This window comes from Coregonus lavaretus (genome assembly GCF_964263955.1).
Source record: "Coregonus lavaretus genome assembly, chromosome: 9".
Taxonomy (NCBI): domain Eukaryota; kingdom Metazoa; phylum Chordata; class Actinopteri; order Salmoniformes; family Salmonidae; genus Coregonus; species Coregonus lavaretus.
In genome coordinates, this window is record NC_139996.1 from 50,709,527 (window position 1) to 50,729,282 (window position 19,756).

Sequence of the window (19,756 nt, forward strand, 5' to 3'; positions counted from 1 at the left end):
AAATAAAACCAAGTGGGATGGATTAAATTGGAGATGGTGACTAAATCCAGATGGTGACCAATACTACAAGTTATTTCGCCCATCGAAATAAACATCACTTTCTTTTACTAGCGCCATGCTGCTGTTGCCAGCTAGCCATCATAAACTAGCTGTGAAGGGCTCATCAGCACCACTGGATCAGGCCGACTGACTGAACCGAAGCCATTTGTCTCCACACTCGACTCTCAGCTGTGCGACATACTTCATCAATTTGGGCACCAGGCATGTCCATATAGCCGCTCCCTCTTTGAAATGGCGTTACTTAGGTTCTTTCATGTGTTGACATTACAGCAGGCGTGGTGGTGAGCGTAGAAGGCTACCATCCTAGCAGCACCATGAGCCTGGATGAGGATGCACGGTGGCTGGAGTGGGTCACCAAGCAGTTTGAGAGCATCGCGGGTGATGACAAAGAAATTGACCTGGAAGAGTTCAAAACGGCCCTCAAGGTCAAGGAGGTGAGTTAGGGGTCAAGTGTCAACTCATTTGTAGGTCATTGTCCTAATACTTTTTTGGGGAGGTTGTATGTATTTTGTTGGTAGTTCTTTTGTGACAAGTAAGGTCAAATAGGGCTGGGGTAGGATGGTAGGGGGTACAGTGCAATAACATAAAATACATGAAATTTCACATACAGACCCCCCAAAAATGTATTCTCAATGTCTGACTTTCACTCACTCTAAATGACTGTCCTTTATGGATTGTGTACGGTATGTGAGTTTTACTTACTTTGTCCATAGAAGTCAGTGCTGTGTGATTCTGTGTGTGTTTGTGCAGTCTTTCTTTGCGGAGCGGTTCTTTGCGCTGTTTGACTCTGACGGCAGCAAAACCATCAGTCTGGACGAGCTGCTGAAGGCTCTGGACCTGCTGATCCACGGCAGCGAGACAGACAAGCTCCGCTTCCTCTTCCAGGTCTATGACGTCGATGGTATGTGTTTAACCTAGTGCCAGATCTGTTTGTGCTGTCTTGACAATTACCAATGACCAGGAGTTGGCAAGACAACACACATAGATCTGTGACCAGGCTTGTAAGTGTTACTTGTGAAGACAAAATGTGTGCATTATCCACTATTAAAACACACAGTGAAATAAATCATCCACACCTTTTTTTGGTATACTATATAAACCGATGTATGAGAATGGTCAGTGAAACCTTCATGCATTGTCTCACCTTTAGGACATGCAGTTTATTTCGTCCAACTTAGCTGCCTATATTTTTATCGAAATGTATTGATAAATCTTTCATCACCTTGCAACAGACTCTTTATTATTGATGATGATTTCTCTTGGCCTGCAGGCAGTGGCTCGATTGACCCAGACGAGCTGCGCACGGTGCTCAAGTCGTGCCTGCGCGAGAGCGCCATCTCCCTGCCAGAGGAGAAGCTGGACGACCTGACCCTGGCTCTGTTCGAGTCGGCCGACAAGGACAACAGCGGGTCCATCACTTTCGAGGAGCTCAAGGCCGAGCTGGAGAACTTCCCTGAGGTCATGGAGAACCTCACCATCAGGTCTCAAGGCACAGCTTTTTTTTTCAGCTAACATGTTTTCACATGGGGCCAGTTTCCCAGACACAGATGAAGCCCAGCCCTGGACTAAAATGTTTAGGGCTAGGCTTAATTTTTGTCAGGGAAACAGGCCCAGAATGTATCAAACATGCAAAATATAAGGAAGGCTCACATGTCCATACACACATAAGATTTTCCCTGTGACATTTTATGTAGTCCAGTGTCTGTCCTCCAACTCTGTATCTCAGCACATAGCCAATATGTCCCCAGATAATTAGCTTTACTGCAGAGGAAGTGGTCTCTGCCAGCACATTTTGTCCCCTCTCTCACCGCCATGACTCCTCTCACTCCCACTGAGCTCTGGGCCCAAATTCAAAAAGCGTCTCAGAATGCTAATCTAGGATGAGATTGCTCATGTCCATATAATCATACTCATTATGATCTTAGAGGCTAAAACTGATCCTAGATCAGCACTCCTATTCTGAAACTCTGTAAATTATGGCCCTGCTCTCCGTTTCCTCCACCCCCTAGTGCTGCCAACTGGCTGAAGCCTCCAGGCCTGGAGCAGAAGAAGGGGCGGCATACGCCGCGCTACCTGACGCCGGCGTACTGGCACAACAACAGCCGAAAGCTCCTCTTCCTGTGCGCCTACACTTGCCTCAACCTGCTGCTGTTCATCACCGCCATGCTGAAGAACGCAGAGGGGGGATTCTGGTACATGGTGGCCAAGGGCTGTGGCCAGTGCCTCAACTTTAACTGTACCTTTGTCATGGTGAGGGAGTTAGTGGGGAAGGAAGTGGGGGAGGGAGGGAGGGGGTGAATGTGGTTTGGTGGATAGAGATGAAGAGATATTCAGCAACTCTCGGTAAGGACAATGGATGTTTGCTTCATAAATCAATATTTTAAACCATGAGGGTATTGATGTTTAGAGGTAGACATGGACATGCAGCTGTGACATTTCCCTTAGTAACACTAGACTTTCTTCATTGATTGTGTCTGTCTGTGTATCCGTGTGTGTGTGTGTGTGTGTGTGTGCATGAGTATGTGTGTATGTGCATATCTGTGTCCATATGTGTGTGTTTACATGTGAATGTGTGTAGGTGCTGATGCTGCGGCGCTGTTTGACCTGGCTGCGGGCCACTTGGGTTGTGAGGGTGCTGCCTCTGGACCAGAACATCCTGCTGCATCAGATGGTGGGCTACGCCATTGTCACCTTCTCCACCATGCACACCACCGCCCACTTCATGAACTTTGGTACGCAGGCACCCACACGCTCTAAACCACAAACACTCACATGTTATAAACCTTCTATCTCCCAGATGCAATTAACCAGTCCAAAAATGATTTTTAAGCCTTGAAACAATTGTTTCATGAGCTGAAAGAAAAGATCCCAGAAATGTTCCATAGGAAACAAAAAGCTTATTTCTCTAAAATGTTGTGCACATATTTGCTAACATCCCTCTTAGTGAGCTGATAAAACTGTGGTTTTGCACAACTGAATAATTTCTGCACAAACTGTCAGAAACCGTCGCAGGGTGTTCGTCGTCCTCACCAGGGTCTTGACCTGACTGCAGTTCGGCGTCGTAACAGACTTCAGTTGGCAAATGCTCACCTTCGATGGCCACTTGCACGCTGGAGAAGTGTACTCTTCACGGATTAATCCCGGTTTCAACTGTACCGGGCAGATGGTAGACGTGTGGGCGAGCGGTTTGCTGATGTCAACGTTGTGAACAGAGTGCCCCATGGTGGCGGTGGGATTATGGTATGGTCAGGCATAAACTACAGACAACAAACACAATTGCATTTTATCGATGGCAATTTGAATGCACAGAAATACCGTGGCGAGATCCTGAGGCCCATTGTCGTGCCATTCATTCGCCTCTATCACCTCATGTTTCAGCATGATAATGCACGGCCCCATGTCGCAAGGATCTGTACACAATTCCTGGAAGCTGAAAATGTCCTAGTTCTTCCATAGCCTGCATACTCACCAGACATGTCACCCATTGAGCATGTTTGGGATACTCTGGATCAACATGTACGACGGCGTGTTCCAGTTTCCGCCAATATCCATCAACTTCGCACAGCCATTGAAGAGGAGTGGGACAACATTCCACAGGCCACAATCAACAGCCTGATCAAACCTGTGCGAAGCATGAGGAAAATGGTGGTCACACCAGATACTGACTGGTTTTCTGATCCATGCTACTACTTTTTTTTTTAAGGTATCTTTGACCAACAGATGCATATCTGCATTCCCTGTCGTGAAATCCATAGATTACGGCCTAATACATTTATTTCAATTGACTGATTTCCTTAAATGAACTGTAACTCAGTAAAATCTTTGAAGTTGTTGCATGTTGCATTTATATTTTGGTTCAGTGTAGTATATATTTTGGCTATAATTAGAATGCCAAATTTTGCCCCATAGTTGCGCACGCGTCGGTTTTGTTGCTTAACAACCAACCCATTTATTGGTTTCAATTGAATGTTTTGGTATTTGCATCCCTGAATGTTGTCTGTAAACTGGAGGAAATGCTGGTACATCAGAGGAGGCTGGTGGGAAGAGCTATAGGAGGACGGGCTCATTGTAATGGCTGGAATGGAATAAATGGAACAGCCATATGTTTGATACTGTTGCATTTATTCCATTCCAGCCATTACAATGAGCCCATCCATCTATAGCTCCTTCCACCAGCTTCCTCTGTGGTACACATAATGGCATGTTTATGTTCAGACTGACCCAGCCCTTGGTCTAAGGTGGTGCTGTATTGTGACAGCTTTCAACTGATCAATCACATTTATTTCTAAACCATTTTTTTTTTACATTAGCAGTTGTCACAAAGTGTTTTTACAGTAACCTGGTCTGATGCTATGTTTCCTCCTTCAGTCCACCTAACTCAGAACAGCAGCTACAGCCTGTGGGAGTACCTTTTCACTACTCGGCCAGGGATTGGCTGGGTGTGGGGCTCTGCATCCGTCACCGGCATGGTGCTACAGATCATGATCTGTCTAATGGTGGTCTGCTCCAGCACCTTCGTCCGGCGCAGCGGCCATTTTGAGGTACAGTTGACAATCTAGCTAGTCATTTAGCAGGCGCTCATTTACAAAGTTTCAAGTTTTATTCGTCTTATGTATGGGATACACATGGTATACACCAGGGTTCCCCAACTGGCGGCCCATTTTATTTGGACTAAAAACACCAGGAAATCAGCTCCAAGTTATAAACATTTTGGGAATCTGTTCCCAAGTATTCCCACGCATACGAGAGACACGTGATCATATACATACAGTGCATTCGGAAAGTATTCAGACCACTTGACTTTTTCCACATTTTGTTACGTTATAGCCTTATTCTAAAATGGATGAAATAGTTTTTTTCCTCATCAATCTACACACAATACCCCATAATGACAAAGCAAAAACAGTTTAAATTTTTTTTGCAAATATATAAAAAACGGAAATATCACATTTACATAAGTATTCAGACCATTTACTCAGTACTTTGTTAAAGCACCTTTGGCAGCGATTACAGCCTTGAGTCTTCTTGGGTATGACGCTACAAGCTTGGCACATCTGTATTTGGGGTGTTTCTCCCATTCTCCTCTGCAGATCCTCTCAAGCTTTGTCAGGTTGGATGGGGAGCGTCGCTGCACAGCTATTTTCAGGTCTCTCCAGAGATGTTTGATCGTGTTCAAGTCTGGGCTCTGGCTGGGCCACTCAAGGACATTCAGAGACTTGTCCCAAAGCCACTCCTGCATTGTCTTGGCTGTGTGCTTAGGGTTATTGTCCTGTTGGAAGGTGAACCTTCACCCCAGTCTAAGGTTCTGAGCTCTCTGGAGCAGGTTTTCATCAAGGATCTCTCTGTACATTGCTCCGTTCATCTTTCCCTCAATCCTGACTAGTCTCCCAGTCCCTGCCGCTGAAAAACATCCCCGCAGCATGATTCTTCCACCACCATGTTTCACCGTAGGGATGGTGCCAGGTTTCTCATGGTCTGAGAGTCTTTAGGTGCCTTTTGGCAAACTCCAAGCGGGCTATCATGTGCCTTTTACTGAGGAGTTGCTTCCGTCTGGCCACTCTACCATAAAGGCCTGATTGGTGGAGTGCTGCAGAGATGGTTGTCCTTCTGGAAGTTTCTTCCATCTCCACAGAGGAACTCTGGAGCTCTGTCAGAGTCACCATCGGGTTCTTGGTCACCTCCCTGACCAAGGCCCTTCTCCCCAGATTGCTCAGTTTGGCCAGGCGGCCAGCTCTAGGAAGAGTCTTGGTGGTTCCAAACTTCTTCCATTAAAGAATGATGGAGGCCACTGTGTTCATTGGGACCTTCAATGCTGCAAAAAAAATGTGGTACCCTTCCCCAAATCTGTGCCTCGACACAATCCTGTCTCGGAGCTCTACGGACAATTCCTTCAACCTCATGGCTTGGTTTTTGCTTTGACATGCACTGTCGACTGTGGGACCTTATATAGACAGGTGTGTGCCTTTCCAAATCATGTCCAATCAAATGAATTTACCACAGGTGGACTCCATTCAAGTTGTAGAAACATCTCAAGGATGATCAATGGAAACAGGATGCACCTGAGCTAAATTTCGAGTCTCATAGCAAAGGGTCTGAATAGTTATGTAAATAAGGTATTTCTGTTTTTTATTTGTAATAAATTAGCAAACATTTCTAAAAACCGTTTTTGCTTTGTCATTATTTGGGTGTAGCTCTCTCTATCGCTACACCCAAATACTCCAATGTATTTTTATTTTGTTGTGTTGTTTCCCCAGGTGTTCTACTGGTCCCACCTGTCCTATGTGTGGGTGTGGGTTCTGCTGGTGGTGCACTGTGCCAACTTCTGGAAGTGGTTTGTGGTACCTGGTGTGATCTTCCTGCTGGAGAAACTAGTGGGCGTCGCTGTGTCTCACATGGGAGGCCTCTACATCGTGGAGGTCAACCTGCTGCCATCTAAGGTGCCCATCTGGATGTTATACCAATAGTGGTCACTTTTCTTAAAGAGGACACTTATTCACTTTTGCGTTTTTCAATATCTAGCTATTGTGTTATGCCACCTGCTCAACACGTAATTAAGTTTGACTAGACCTCTGCTATAGGAATATTAGATTATAATATGATACATCTTATCCCAACCTACCAACCCTACTATAGGTGAGAAAAATCAACTAGCATTGTGCAGTTTGGACAGAGTTTAGCTGGCTCTGTTAGCCTAGTAGTTAATGTCTTCATTTTTGTTCAAAGCACAGTTTTGTTTACCCCTAGAGAGTGTTGAAAAATGTCTGTTACTTGCAGGTGACCCATCTGGTAATCAAGCGGCCCCAGTTTTTCCACTTCAAACCAGGGGATTATATTTACATCAACATTCCAGACATCGCTAAGTATGAGTGGCATCCTTTCACCATCAGCAGTGCCCCAGAGCAGCCAGGTTTTTATGTTTTATTTCACCTTTTAGCAGGGAGTCCCATTTGAGACCAATACAGCATAATACAAATATACAAGATTACAAAACGTACTTAAGAGAAACAATCACAATCATCACAGCAAAGAGGTACCTAATCAACCATTTGAATTGCCCGAGAGGCACCAGTACATCTAGTTGGAGGGAACTCTGTAGATTGTTCCATACAGGACATGGGGTGCAAAGACACCAAAAGCAGATTTACCTAACTGTGGGGATCTCCAGAGTTAAACATCCCTGAAACCGAGTATGGTAACTCATACGTCTAAATGTTGTTAATGATTTTATGTATGGTGGAAGTTTTTGTAAGAGAGCTTTATAAATAAAAAGAGAGCATTGAATCAATCTACGTGACTTCAAAGAGGGCCAGCCTACTTTCTGGTAAAGAATGCAGTGATGTGTACTGAACCTGTCACCTGTAATAAAGCGCAGTGTGCTATGATAAACTGCGTCCAATAGCTTCAATATAGTGGCAGATGCATTCATAAAGACATAGGTACACTCAAATTGTCTAAAAAATGTGTTACATCCAGTTCCCAACTCTCTCTAAACTAGAATATAATAAAGAATACAACTTTATTGTCTAGAACGGAAATGTGTCTTCTGCCGTTCCCAACACACACACACACACACGTTGAACGCCACAGCATCAGCGGATGGAGAGCAATTGTGGGGGGGTTAAGTGCCTTGCTCAAGCACAATGACAAATGGTACATGGGATCAGAGACCAGTAGCTTTCCATCTGCCAGTTCTGTTCCATTCCCATTTTTGTGTTGCCCAGCCCAGGGCTTGAACCAGCAAACTTCCATCTGCTGGTCTGCCTCTCTAACCTCTAGGCTACTGCTGCCCCCAAATTAAACTAAACTTAGAAACACATAACCACGGTCCAGTTGCAGCTTTGCACCACCATGATAATTTCCATAGAACTCAATGGAGTGTGTTCCTCTTCTGGGAAAGTACTCTGTGGTTGCACATCCCTTTCTGAATATATACTCTATGCTTGCACATCCCTTTCTGAAAAGATACTCTTTGGTTGCATATCCGCTCCATGGGCCAGTGGACCAATCGTCTGTATGAGTACTTCAGGCAGCCGGACAGCCAGGTGGTCAGCACAAAGAGACTGAGCGCCAGCCTGAGGGACAGACGGCACCAGAGGAGGGCCCAGGTTCTCTACCTTCTCTTTCGCCCACTACTTAATTCTATCTGTTAGCAATACAAAACAATTCTACTTACACAAAGTCAATACAATACAATTAAGTAGGACCCTGGAATATGGGAGTGGGCTAAATCATTAGATTTTCTTGCAGGAGGAGCTGTTTAAATGTGCGAACTGCAACGGGACGGTGGCCTCCAATGAGGACGATGCCATCGAGCTGACACTGTATCGACAAAACGGGTGTAGACCAGGGCCAGGACCATGCCCAGGACCAGGGCCACAGGGGCCCAACCCAGACCAGCAGAACCAAGCAGAGAGAGGGGAAGGCCCCCCGCTCAGAGAGGTATGATCTGGGCCCCTGATAAGAAGACAATATGAATAGAATAAAGATATTTATCATACAAAAGAGCCTAAACTCCGAGTGATGTTTCAAATGTTTACTCAGCGAAGATGTACAGCTGAATACATACATTCAATACAGTGCAGTGTCCACTTATACCCTTAGCTCTCACCCCCTCCCTTCCACCAAGATGTACAATACTTTTCCATCACCCAGGATTTCTCCATGCTCCTATGTCCATATCACAGGACTTCTTATCAGTCAGGAGAAGCCTTGAGTTATTGGGAGTACACATTCCTACAGTCCACTGCAATCCACCAAATAATTACTGTCAAGGTGGAGTGTAGTGGAACGTGGAATCACACGCAGGACACAGAGATTCAAAGCCAAATGTCTTTAGTGAAGTCCGTAGTACACGCCAAACACGGCAACAGGCCACAGGCGAAAACAAACGCACACTAGACTGTCCAAAGTAAGTATGCACAACGTGCAGGACTCTCTTACAAAACACGAAAATAAGAGAGCACAATACAGAGGACCAAACAACAACACGTGACAGTAGAACAATTACACACAACACCTGACCAAACACAAGAGAACTAAATAGGGTGCCTAATGAACACTAAACAATAAACAGGTGTGACAAACAGACAAAACCAATCAAACATGAAACATCGAACGGTGGCAGCTAGTACTCCGGAGACGACGACCGCCGAAGCCTGCCCGAACAAGGAGAAGGAGCCGCCTCGGCCGAAACCGTGACAGTACCCCCCCCTTGACGCGCGGCTCCAGCCGTGCGCCGCCCCTGGCCTCGGGGACGACCAGGAGGACGCGGAGCAGGGCGCGCAGGATGACCACGATGGAATTCGGTCAGAAGAGACGGGTCCAGGATGTCCCTCCTCGGCACCCAGCACCGCTCCTCCGGGCCGTACCCCTCCCACTCCACGAGATATTGGAGACCCCCCATCCGGCGTCTCGAATCTAGGATGGCCCGAACAGTGTACGCCGGAGCCCCCTCGATGTCCAACGGGGGCGGAGGAGTCTCTTCTATCTCAAAGTCCTGGAGTGGACCAGCTACCACCGGCCTGAGGAGAGACACATGGAACGAGGGGTTAATATTTTTGTAATCAATGGGCAGTTGTAACCTGTAACACACCTCGTTCAATCTCCTCAGGACTTTAAAAGGCCCCACAAACCGCCGACCCAGCTTCCGGCAGGGCAGGCGGAGGGGCAGGTTTCTGGTTGAGAGCCAGACTCGATCTCCAGGTGCGTACACTGGCCCCTCACTGCGGTGGAGGTCGGCGCTCGTCTTCTGTCGACGGATGGCTCGCTGCAGATGGACGTGTGCAGCGTTCCACGTCTCCTCCGAGCGCCGCACCCACTCATCCACCGCAGGGGCCTCGATCTGGCTCTCATGCCAAGGTGCCAGAACCGGCTGGTACCCTAACACACACTGGAAAGGGGTTGGTTTAGTGGAGGAGTGGCGGAGAGAGTTCTGTGCCATCTCGGCCCAGGGCACATATCTCGCCCACTCCTCCGGCCGGCCCTGACAATATGACCTCAGAAACCTACCCACATCCTGGTTGACACGTTCGACCTGCCCATTACTCTCCGGGTGGTAACCCGAGGTAAGGCTCACCGAAACCCCCAACCGTTCCATAAATGCTCTCCAGACTCTGGAGGTAAACTGGGGGCCTCGATCAGACACTATATCCTCGGGTACCCCGTAATGCCGGAAGACGTGAGTAAATAGTGCCTCAGCGGTCTGTAGGGCAGTAGGAAGACCAGGCATGGGAAGGAGACGACAGGCCTTCGAGAACCGAGCCACAACGACCAGGATGGTGGTATTCCCCTGTGAGGAGGGAAGGTCGGTAACAAAATCCACCGAGAGGTGGGACCAGGGTCGTTGTGGAACGGGCAGGGGTTGTAACTTACCCCTGGGCAAGTGTCTGGGCGCCTTACACTGGGCACACACTGAGCAGGAGGAGACATAAATCCTCACATCCCTGGCTAATGTTGGCCACCAGTACTTTGTACTAAGGCAGTGCACTGTCCGGCCAATACCTGGATGTCCAGAGGAGGGTGACGTGTGAGCCCAATAAATAAGCCGATCCCGGACCTCGAGCGGGACGTACGTCCGACCCACCGGACACTGTGGAGGGCTAGGGTCGGTGCGTAACGCCCGCTCGATCTCCGCATCGACCTCCCATACCACCGGTGCAACCAGACAAGACTTAGGCAGTATGGGAGTGGGCTCCACGCACCTCTCCTCCGTGTCATACCGCCGAGACAGGGCATCTGCCTTCCCGTTCTGGGACCCAGGGATGTAAGTGATCTTAAACACGAACCTGGCTAGAAACATAGTCCACCGAGCCTGGCGAGGATTCAGTCTCCTAGCCGCCCGAATGTATTCCAGGTTACGGTGGTCAGTCAGAATGAGAAAAGGGTGTTGAGCCCCCTCAAGCCAGTGCCTCCACACCTTTAGGGCCTGTACCACGGCTAACAGCTCCCTGTCCCCTACGTCATAATTCCGCTCCGCCGGACTGAGCTTTTTCGAATAAAAGGCACAGGGGCGGAGTTTAGGTGGTGTGCCGGACCGTTGTGAAAGAACGGCCCCGATACCGGCTTCAGACGCGTCCACCTCCACTTGGAATGGTAAAGTGGGATCCGGATGCGCCAGCACTGGAGCCGAGGTAAACAGGTCCTTCAGTTTCCCAAAAGCCCTGTCCGCCTCAGCTGACCACCGCAAGCGCACCGGACCCCCTTCAGAAGGGACGTTATGGGAGCTGCCACCTGTCCAAAACCCCGGATAAACCTCCGGTAGTAATTCGCAAAACCCAAGAACTGCTGCACCTCTTTAACCGTGGTTGGGGTTTGCCAATTACGCACGGCTGACACACGGTCAACCTCCATCCTCACCCCTGACGCAGACAACTGATAACCCAAAAAGGAGACCGACTCCTGGAAGAACAGACATTTCTCGGCTTTGACATACAGGTCATGCTCCAACAATCTCCTCAATACTCTGCGCACCAGGGCTACATGCTCGACCCGGGTAGAACTGTACACCAGAATATCGTCTATGTACACCACCACTCCCTGCGCCTGCATGTCCCGGAAAATCTCATCTACAAAGGATTGGAAGACTGATGGAGCATTCATTAACCCGTATGGCATGACGAGATACTCGTAATGACCGGAGGTAGTACTAAATGCTGTCTTCCATTCATCGCCCTCTCTAATGCGTACCAAGTTATATGCGCTCCTGAGGTCCAATTTTGTGAAGAACCGTGCCCCGTGTAATGACTCCGTCATAGTCGCAATCAGCGGGAGTGGATAACTATATTTCACAGTCACCTGATTGAGACCGCGGTAATCAATACACGGGCGCAAACCTCCATCCTTTTTCTTCACAAAAAAGAAGCTCGATGACGCGGGTGAATTAGAGGGCCGTATGTATCCCTGTCTCAGAGACTCGGCAATGTATGTCTCCATTGCCCTCTTCTCCTCCTGTGACAACGGATACACATGGCTCCGCGGGAGCGCAGCTCCTGCCTGGAGGTCTATCGCACAATCCCCCTGTCTATGCGGCGGCAACCGTGCCGCTCTTGTCTTGCTAAACACGAGTGCCAAATCCTCATACTCAGGTGGAATGTGCAGTGCGGGCATCTGGTTCGGACTCTCCACCGAGGTCGCCCCTACGGAAACACCCAGACATAGCCCCTCACACTGAGCAGACCACCCTTTAAGAGCCTTCTCTCGCCACGAAATAGTTGGATCATGGGTAATCAACCAGGGAAGCCCCAGTACCACCGGATACGCAGGAGAGTCGATCGGATAGAGCTGAATCGTCTCCTCATGACCCCCCTGCGTCTCCATCCTAAGTGCCGCTGTGACCTCCCTAATCAACCCAGATCCTAACGGACGACTATCTAGGGCATGTACAGGGAAAGGATTATTAACAGGAAGGAGGGGAATCCCTAACTCTACACAGAATTTGCGATCTACAAAATTCCCAGCTGCGCCTGAATCTACTAGCGCCTTATGCTGGGAACGAGGTGCAACCTGTGGAAAACAAACAGGTATAGTTATGTGTACGACAGAAAGCTCTGGGTAAGTGGAGCGTCTACTCACCTGGGAGGACTCCCCAATGTAAGGTCTGCCGTCTCCCCCACTAGGGGACCCTCCCCAGCACCTAGCCGCGGTGTGCCCTCCACGGCCACAGTTGGTGCAGGGGACGGCCCCCCTCGGGCTCCTTCTTCTCCTTCCTCTAGCGCCAGCACCTCCGAGCTCCATCGGGCTCGGCTCGGAGGCACTGGAGGGTGGAATGGGCGACCCCCACTTGGGACGTCCGCGGGTAGCGAGCAGGGTGTCCAGCCGAATGGCCATGTCCACCAACTGGTCAAATGAGAGTGTAGTATCCCTGCACGCCAACTCTCTGCGGACGTCCTCCCGGAGGCTACAACGGAAGTGGTCTATGAGGGCCCGCTCATTCCACCCTGCATCTGCCGCTAGAGTCCGGAACTCCAGCGCAAATTCCTGAGCGCTCCTCATCCCCTGCCGGAGGTAGAATAGACGCTCCCCCGCTGCCTTCCCCTCTGGTGGATGGTCGAACACAGCACGGAAGCGGCGGGAGAACTCCGCGTAGGTGATAGTGGCGGCATCTATTCTCCTCCATTCGGCGTTGGCCCACTCCAACGCCTTGCCGGTGAGACAGGAGATGAGGGCGGAAACGCTCTCGTCTCCCGAGGGCGCCGGGTGTACGGTGGCCAGGTAGAGTTCCACTTGTAACAGGAACCCCTGACACCCGGCAGCGGTGCCGTCGTACGCCCTCGGGAGCGAGAGCCGAATTCCACTGGGTTCCGGTAGTTGGACGGGCGGGCTGACCGATGGTGATGGTGCGGTAGGTGGGGATGTGGGTACCCCGCTGGTCTCCCATCGATGGAGGGTGTTCATCACTCGGTCTAGGGCGTGCCCGATTTGGTTGATGCGATCCTCTTGACCACGAAGGCGCTCCTCCATGATCTCGGGGGGTGCGGGTGCTCCTGCTGATTCCATAAGAAGGTGTGTAATTCTGTCAAGGTGGAGTGTAGTGGAACGTGGAATCACACGCAGGACACAGAGATTCAAAGCCAAATGTCTTTAGTGAAGTCCGTAGTACACGCCAAACACGGCAACAGGCCACAGGCGAAAACAAACGCACACTAGACTGTCCAAAGTAAGTATGCACAACGTGCAGGACTCTCTTACAAAACACGAAAATAAGAGAGCACAATACAGAGGACCAAACAACAACACGTGACAGTAGAACAATTACACACAACACCTGACCAAACACAAGAGAACTAAATAGGGTGCCTAATGAACACTAAACAATAAACAGGTGTGACAAACAGACAAAACCAATCAAACATGAAACATCGAACGGTGGCAGCTAGTACTCCGGAGACGACGACCGCCGAAGCCTGCCCGAACAAGGAGAAGGAGCCGCCTCGGCCGAAACCGTGACAATTACACTTATCATACACAAAGAGCTTGAACCTAACACTACTTTCAATCTCTGAGGATGTATAAAAACAATCTATTCATACTAAGAGGATATAGTGATATAAAACAGTAAAGATATAAAACAGTAATTTGCAATCTATCACTCCTATTCATAAAGCATCTCAGGGCAGGAGTTCTGATCTAGGATCAGTTCTGCCTTTTAGATCATAATGAATAATATGATATTTACAGGAGGGGACCTGATCCTAGATCAGCACTCCTACTCTGAGATGCTTTAAGAATACGGGCCCAGGTCCCCCATGTCCACATCATTTTATTTATTTTGATCTAAAAGGCAAAACTGATCCAATATCAGCACTTTTACACTAAGACGCTTTGGGAATATGGGCCCTGGTCTGACAGTACAGGGGTTGGCTCACTGGGTCACTGTTGTAATGCATTATGATAACCTCTTATTACTTATTATAACTGATGATGAATCTGTTTTTCCTCCCGACCAACATAGATCACAGCCAAGCTTAGTGAAAACCACAGGTTCTGCAACGTCAAAGTGAGTTTGACTTCAACCTGCTTCTGTAACATGTAATTGTTGATACTGTACATAACATATTACTAGCCGTATTAGAAGACATTATAAAGGCTTATAACAAGTTATGAAGCATTATACCTGCAGGCTTTAAGTAAAGTGTACCATCAAGGTGATATTTGTCATTCTCTTATTAGCTATCTAAACATTCACATTTGTTTTGAATATACTCTGAATGCCTATAAGTATCTGTATCTCTGTCTGTCAGTGCTTCGTGGATGGGCCATATGGGACTCCTACCAGACAGATCTTTGCCTCTGAACACGCTGTGTTAATCGGTGCTGGTATTGGGATCACACCTTTCGCCTCCATCTTACAGAGCATCATGTACCAGTAAGGCATGGGTACAAGACTAAAGAGAACGCTAGATCGCTCTGGAACAGAAACACAGAGAATTTAGAAGCACTAACCGTCTTACAGTATACACTAAATGAAATACCCAAGTGACCCAAGCTATAGTGCAAGCTATAATCCTACAATGATGATTATGGCGCCAATATCTACTTTTGTTGAAGCTTAGCCCAATACTATGGTTATTAATAACTTTTAAAAATCCCACATACCCGCATATTCTGCTGTAAGTCAATTTCCTAACAACTTTGGATGGTGTGGCAATAAAGGTTGAGTCTTGAATTTTTACTTCTGATTTCTATTTCAGCTATCGCATGAGGAAACAGAACTGCCCCAACTGCAGCTATTCATGGTGTGAGAACATCAAGGACAGTGAGATGAAACTGAGGAAGGTAAGACCCACTGCAGATGACAGAAGCTTGTACTTGTTAGCCTGGTCCCAGATCTGTTAGTGCATTCTTGCATACTCCTGTGGTCAAGTAGGCAAGACAGCATCAACAGATCTGGGACCAGCCTAAGAAATTAATAGTTATAGTAAACGTTTGTTAAACGCTCTGTTTGTGGTCCTCCTACAGGTTGACTTTATCTGGATCAACAGAGACCAGAAATCATTTGAGTGGTTCGTGAGCCTCCTGACCAAACTGGAGATGGATCAGGCTGATGAAGAGCCAGAGGGTAAGTGAGAGAAGGGAGGAATGAAAGATACAGAGATGGAGGGAGGAGAAAGAGAGGAAGAGTGAGATGTTCTGTAAGAGAAACACCACTGGGTGTTAAATCAAATAAAATGTTATTTGTCACATGCGCCGAATACAACAGGTGTAGACCTTACAGAGAAATGCTTACTTACAAGCCCATAACCAACAATGCAGTTTTAAGAAAAATAAGTGTTAAGTAAAAAATAGATAAGTAAAAAATTAAAATTAAAAATAATTAAAGAGCAGCAGTAAAATAACAGTAGCGAGGCTATATACAGGGGATACCGGTACAGAGTCAATGTGCGGGGGCACAGGTTAGTCGAGGTAATTGAGGTAATATGCACATGTAGGTAGAGTTAAAGTTACAATGCAAATAGTCTGGGTAGCCATTTGATTAGCTGTTCAGGAGTCTTATGGCTTGGGGGTAGAAGCTGTTAAGAAGCCTTTTGGACCTAGACTTGGCGCTCCGGTACCGCTTGCCGTGCGGTAGCAGAGAGAACAGTCTATGACTAGGGTGGCTGGAGTCTTTGACAATTTCTAGGGCTTTCCTCTGACACCACCTGGTATAGAGGTCCTGGATGGAAGGAAGCTTGGCCCCAGTGATGTACTGGGCCATACGCACTACCCTCTGTAGTGCCTTGCGGTCGGAGACCGAGCAGTTGCCATACCAGGCAGTGATCCAACTTTTTTCAGTGATCCAACTTTTTGAGGATCTGAGGACCCATGCCAAATCTTTTCAGTCTCCTGAGTGGGAATAGGCTTTACCGTGCCCTCTTCATGACTGTCTTGGTGTGTTTGGACCATTACAGTTTGTTGGTGATGTGGACACCAAGGAACTTGAAGCTCTCAACCTGCTCCACTACAGCCCCGTCGATGAGAATGGGGGCGTGCCTGGTCCTCTTCTTTTTCCTGTAGTCCACAATAATCTCCTTTGTCTTGATCACGTTGAAGGAGAGGTTGTTATCCTGGCACCACACGGCCAGGTCTCTGACCTCCTCCCTATAGGCTGTCTCATCGTTGTCGGTGATCAGGCCTACCACTGTTGTGTCGTCTGCAAACTTAATGATGGTGTTGGAGTCGTGCCTGGCCATGCAGTCATGGGTGAACAGGGAGTACAGGAGGGGACTGAGCACGCACCACTGAGGGGCCCCCGTGTTGAGGATCAGCGTGGCAGATGTGTTGTTACCTACCCTTACCACCTGGGGGCGGACCGCCAGGAAGTCCAGGATCCAGTTGCAGAGGGAGGTGTTTAGTCCCAGGGTCCTTAGCTTAGTGATGAGCTCTGAGGGCACTATGGTGTTGAACACTGAGCAGTAGTCAATGAATAGCATTCTCACGTAGGTGTTCCTTTTGTCCAGGTGGGAAAGGGCAGCGTGGAGTGCAATAGAGATTGCATCATCTGTGGATCTGTTGGGGCGGTGTGCAAATTGGAGTGGGTCTAGGGTTTCTGGGATAATGGTGTTAATGTGAGCCATGACCAGCCTTTCAAAGCACTTCGTGGCTACAGACGTGAGTGCTACGGGTCGGTAGTCATTTAGGCAGGTTACCTTAGTGTTCTTGGGCACAGGGACTATGGTGGTCTGCTTGAAACATGTTGTTATTACAGACTCAGTCAGGGACAGGTTGAAAATGTCAGTGAAGACACTTGCCAGTTGGTCAGCGCATGCTTGGAGTACACGTCCTGGTAATCCGTCTGTCTGGCCCTGTGGCCTTGTGAATGTTGACCTGCTTAAAAGTCTTACTCACATCGGCTACAGAGAGCTTGATCACAGTCATCCGGAACAGCTGATGCTCTCATGCATGCTTCAGTGTTGCTTGCCTCGACGCGAGCATAGAAGTGATTTAGCTCGTCTGGTAGGCTTGTGTCACTGGGCAGCTCGCGTCTGTGCTTCCCTTTGTAGTCTGTAATAGTTTTCAAGCCCTGCCACATCCGACGAGCGTCAGAGCCGGTGTACTACGATTCAGTCTTAGTCCTGTATTGACGCTTTGCCTGTTTGGTGGTTCGTCGGAGGGCATAGCGGGATTTCTTATAAGCGTCCGGGTTAGAGTCCCGCTCCTTGAAAGCGGCAGCTCTACCCTTTAGCTCAGTGCGGATGTTGCCTGTAATCCATAGCTTCTGGTTGGGGTTTGTACGTGCGGTCACTGTGGGGACGACGTCATCAATGCACTTATTGATGAAGCCAGTGACTGATGTGGTGTACTCCTCAATGCTATTGGAAGAATCACGGAACATATTCCAGTCTGTGCTAGCAAAACAGTCCTGTAGCTTAGCATCTGTGTCATCTGATCACTTCCTTATTAACCGAGTCACTGGTGCTTCCTGCTTTAGTTTTTGCTTATAAGCAGGAATCAGGAGGATAGAGTTATGGTCAGATTTGCCAAATGGAGGGCGGGGGAGAGCTTTGTACGTGTCTCTGTGTGTGGAGTAAAGGTGGTCTAGAGTTTTTTTCCCCTCTGGTTGCACATTTAACATGCTGGTAGAAATTAGGTAGAACAGATTTAAGTTTCCCTGCATTAAAGTCCCCGGACACTAGGAGCGCTGCCTCTGGCTGAGCTTTTTCCTGTTTACGTATGGCCTTATACAGCTCATTGAGTGCAATCTTAGTGAATGCATAGGTTTGTGGTGGTAAATAGACAGCTCCGAAAAATATAGATGAAAATTCTTGGTAAATAGTGTGGTCTACAGCTTATCATGAGATACTCTACCTCAGGCGAGCAAAACCTTGAGACTTCCTTATTATTAGATTTTATGCACCAGCTGTTGTTTACAAATATACACAGACCGCCACCCCTTATCTTACCGGAGTCAGCCGTTCTATCCTGCCGATGTAGCGTATATTTTAAATGCAGTTTAAATAAAGTTTGATTTTTGAACCCTCAGGCCGCTTCTTGGAGATGCACATGTACATGACCTCTGCCCTCAGCAAGAATGACATGAAGGCCATCGGCCTGCAGATGGCGCTAGACCTTCTGGCCAAGAAGGAAAAGAGGGATTCCATCACTGGTCTTCGCACTCGCACACAGCCAGGGAGGCCAGAGTGGGGGAAGGTATGGATGTCAAACTATATCTCTGTATATATCTGTACCTGTCCATTATAAAGCTCATAGCTCATTTTTCAGCTAATCTTGAAGAGAGATGCACCATTTCTAAAATCGGTATGGGATGTCTCTGCTTTATTTCGTTGTTGGCTATAAGGGCCCTGAGTTTTTCCTGGTCAGGTTATGTGGTCAGGAAAAACCTGCGATTAGTCGTGATTCAGTGACATGCATGTTTGTGGGTCCTGTCCAACCACAGTACATTGAAAATGTCTTCTTCTTTCACACGTATCAACCGCAGGTGTTCCAGAAAGTGGCAGAGGAGAAGAAAGGAAAGGTTCATGTATTCTACTGTGGAGCACCTGCACTGGCTAAACTCATCAAGGCCCAGTGTGAGCACTTTGGATTCAACTTCTACAAGGAGAACTTTTGAGGGCTGTCCAACGTTTTTCCTGACTGACACCAGCACCCTCAACTAAATCCATACACCTATGTGCTGATCTATGTCAACAGTTTCTATACCATACACGCTGGTTGTCCACAAGCACTCTCTCGTGCTGAATCTGCACTATGTCTTTACCCACCAAAGTGTGTGAAACCGACATCAGTGTGCTGCTAACAGCTTCGCTTCCTCCACTGTCCCTGTCCCCTTACTGGGCACGACCAGTGGTCCTCTGATCGCAAACACACCGCCCTCCTTGATAACGTACCAACTAGTTGTGCTATAAAAAAGGATCTGATTCGATAGCACCATTGACGTGCCTGCCCTTAATGCTTGCCTTGGTCAAGAAGTATAATGCGTGCCTTTATACTGTATATTCTATCACATTTAGTATTCAAATGGATCTACCTTGCTTTAAACCAAAACATATTCCAAAGCACAAATAATAAATGCTAGACATTGTGACAGAGATTGAAATTAGGTTTACGTCATAGACTTACATAATTAATGGTTTATGTACCCCTTAACTATTTGTTGTTGCCAATGGATCCGATGTATTTGAAGTTTCTGCTCAAATCTTCATGGAAGGTTATTATGATAAATAATACAGCACCTTGGTGGAAGTGTTATATGGGTAATAAA

At 47.9% G+C, this 19,756-nt stretch overlaps 1 protein-coding gene across 1 annotated transcript; it reads left to right on the plus strand.

The window, feature by feature from the left end:
- Positions 1-374: 374 nt before the first annotated feature.
- Positions 375-19,105, plus strand: nox5 (NADPH oxidase, EF-hand calcium binding domain 5; the record flags this gene model as incomplete). Its single annotated transcript, XM_084168362.1, has 16 exons — positions 375-494; positions 811-965; positions 1,335-1,541; positions 2,070-2,310; positions 2,639-2,792; positions 4,429-4,601; positions 6,315-6,497; positions 6,835-6,967; positions 8,023-8,165; positions 8,308-8,499; positions 14,510-14,554; positions 14,799-14,923; positions 15,249-15,333; positions 15,517-15,616; positions 18,518-18,684; positions 18,974-19,105. The coding sequence occupies 16 exons, from the start codon at positions 375-377 to the stop codon at positions 19,103-19,105; spliced, it is 2,355 nt and encodes a 784-aa protein (XP_084024488.1).
- Between the last annotated feature and the right edge of the window lie 651 nt (positions 19,106-19,756).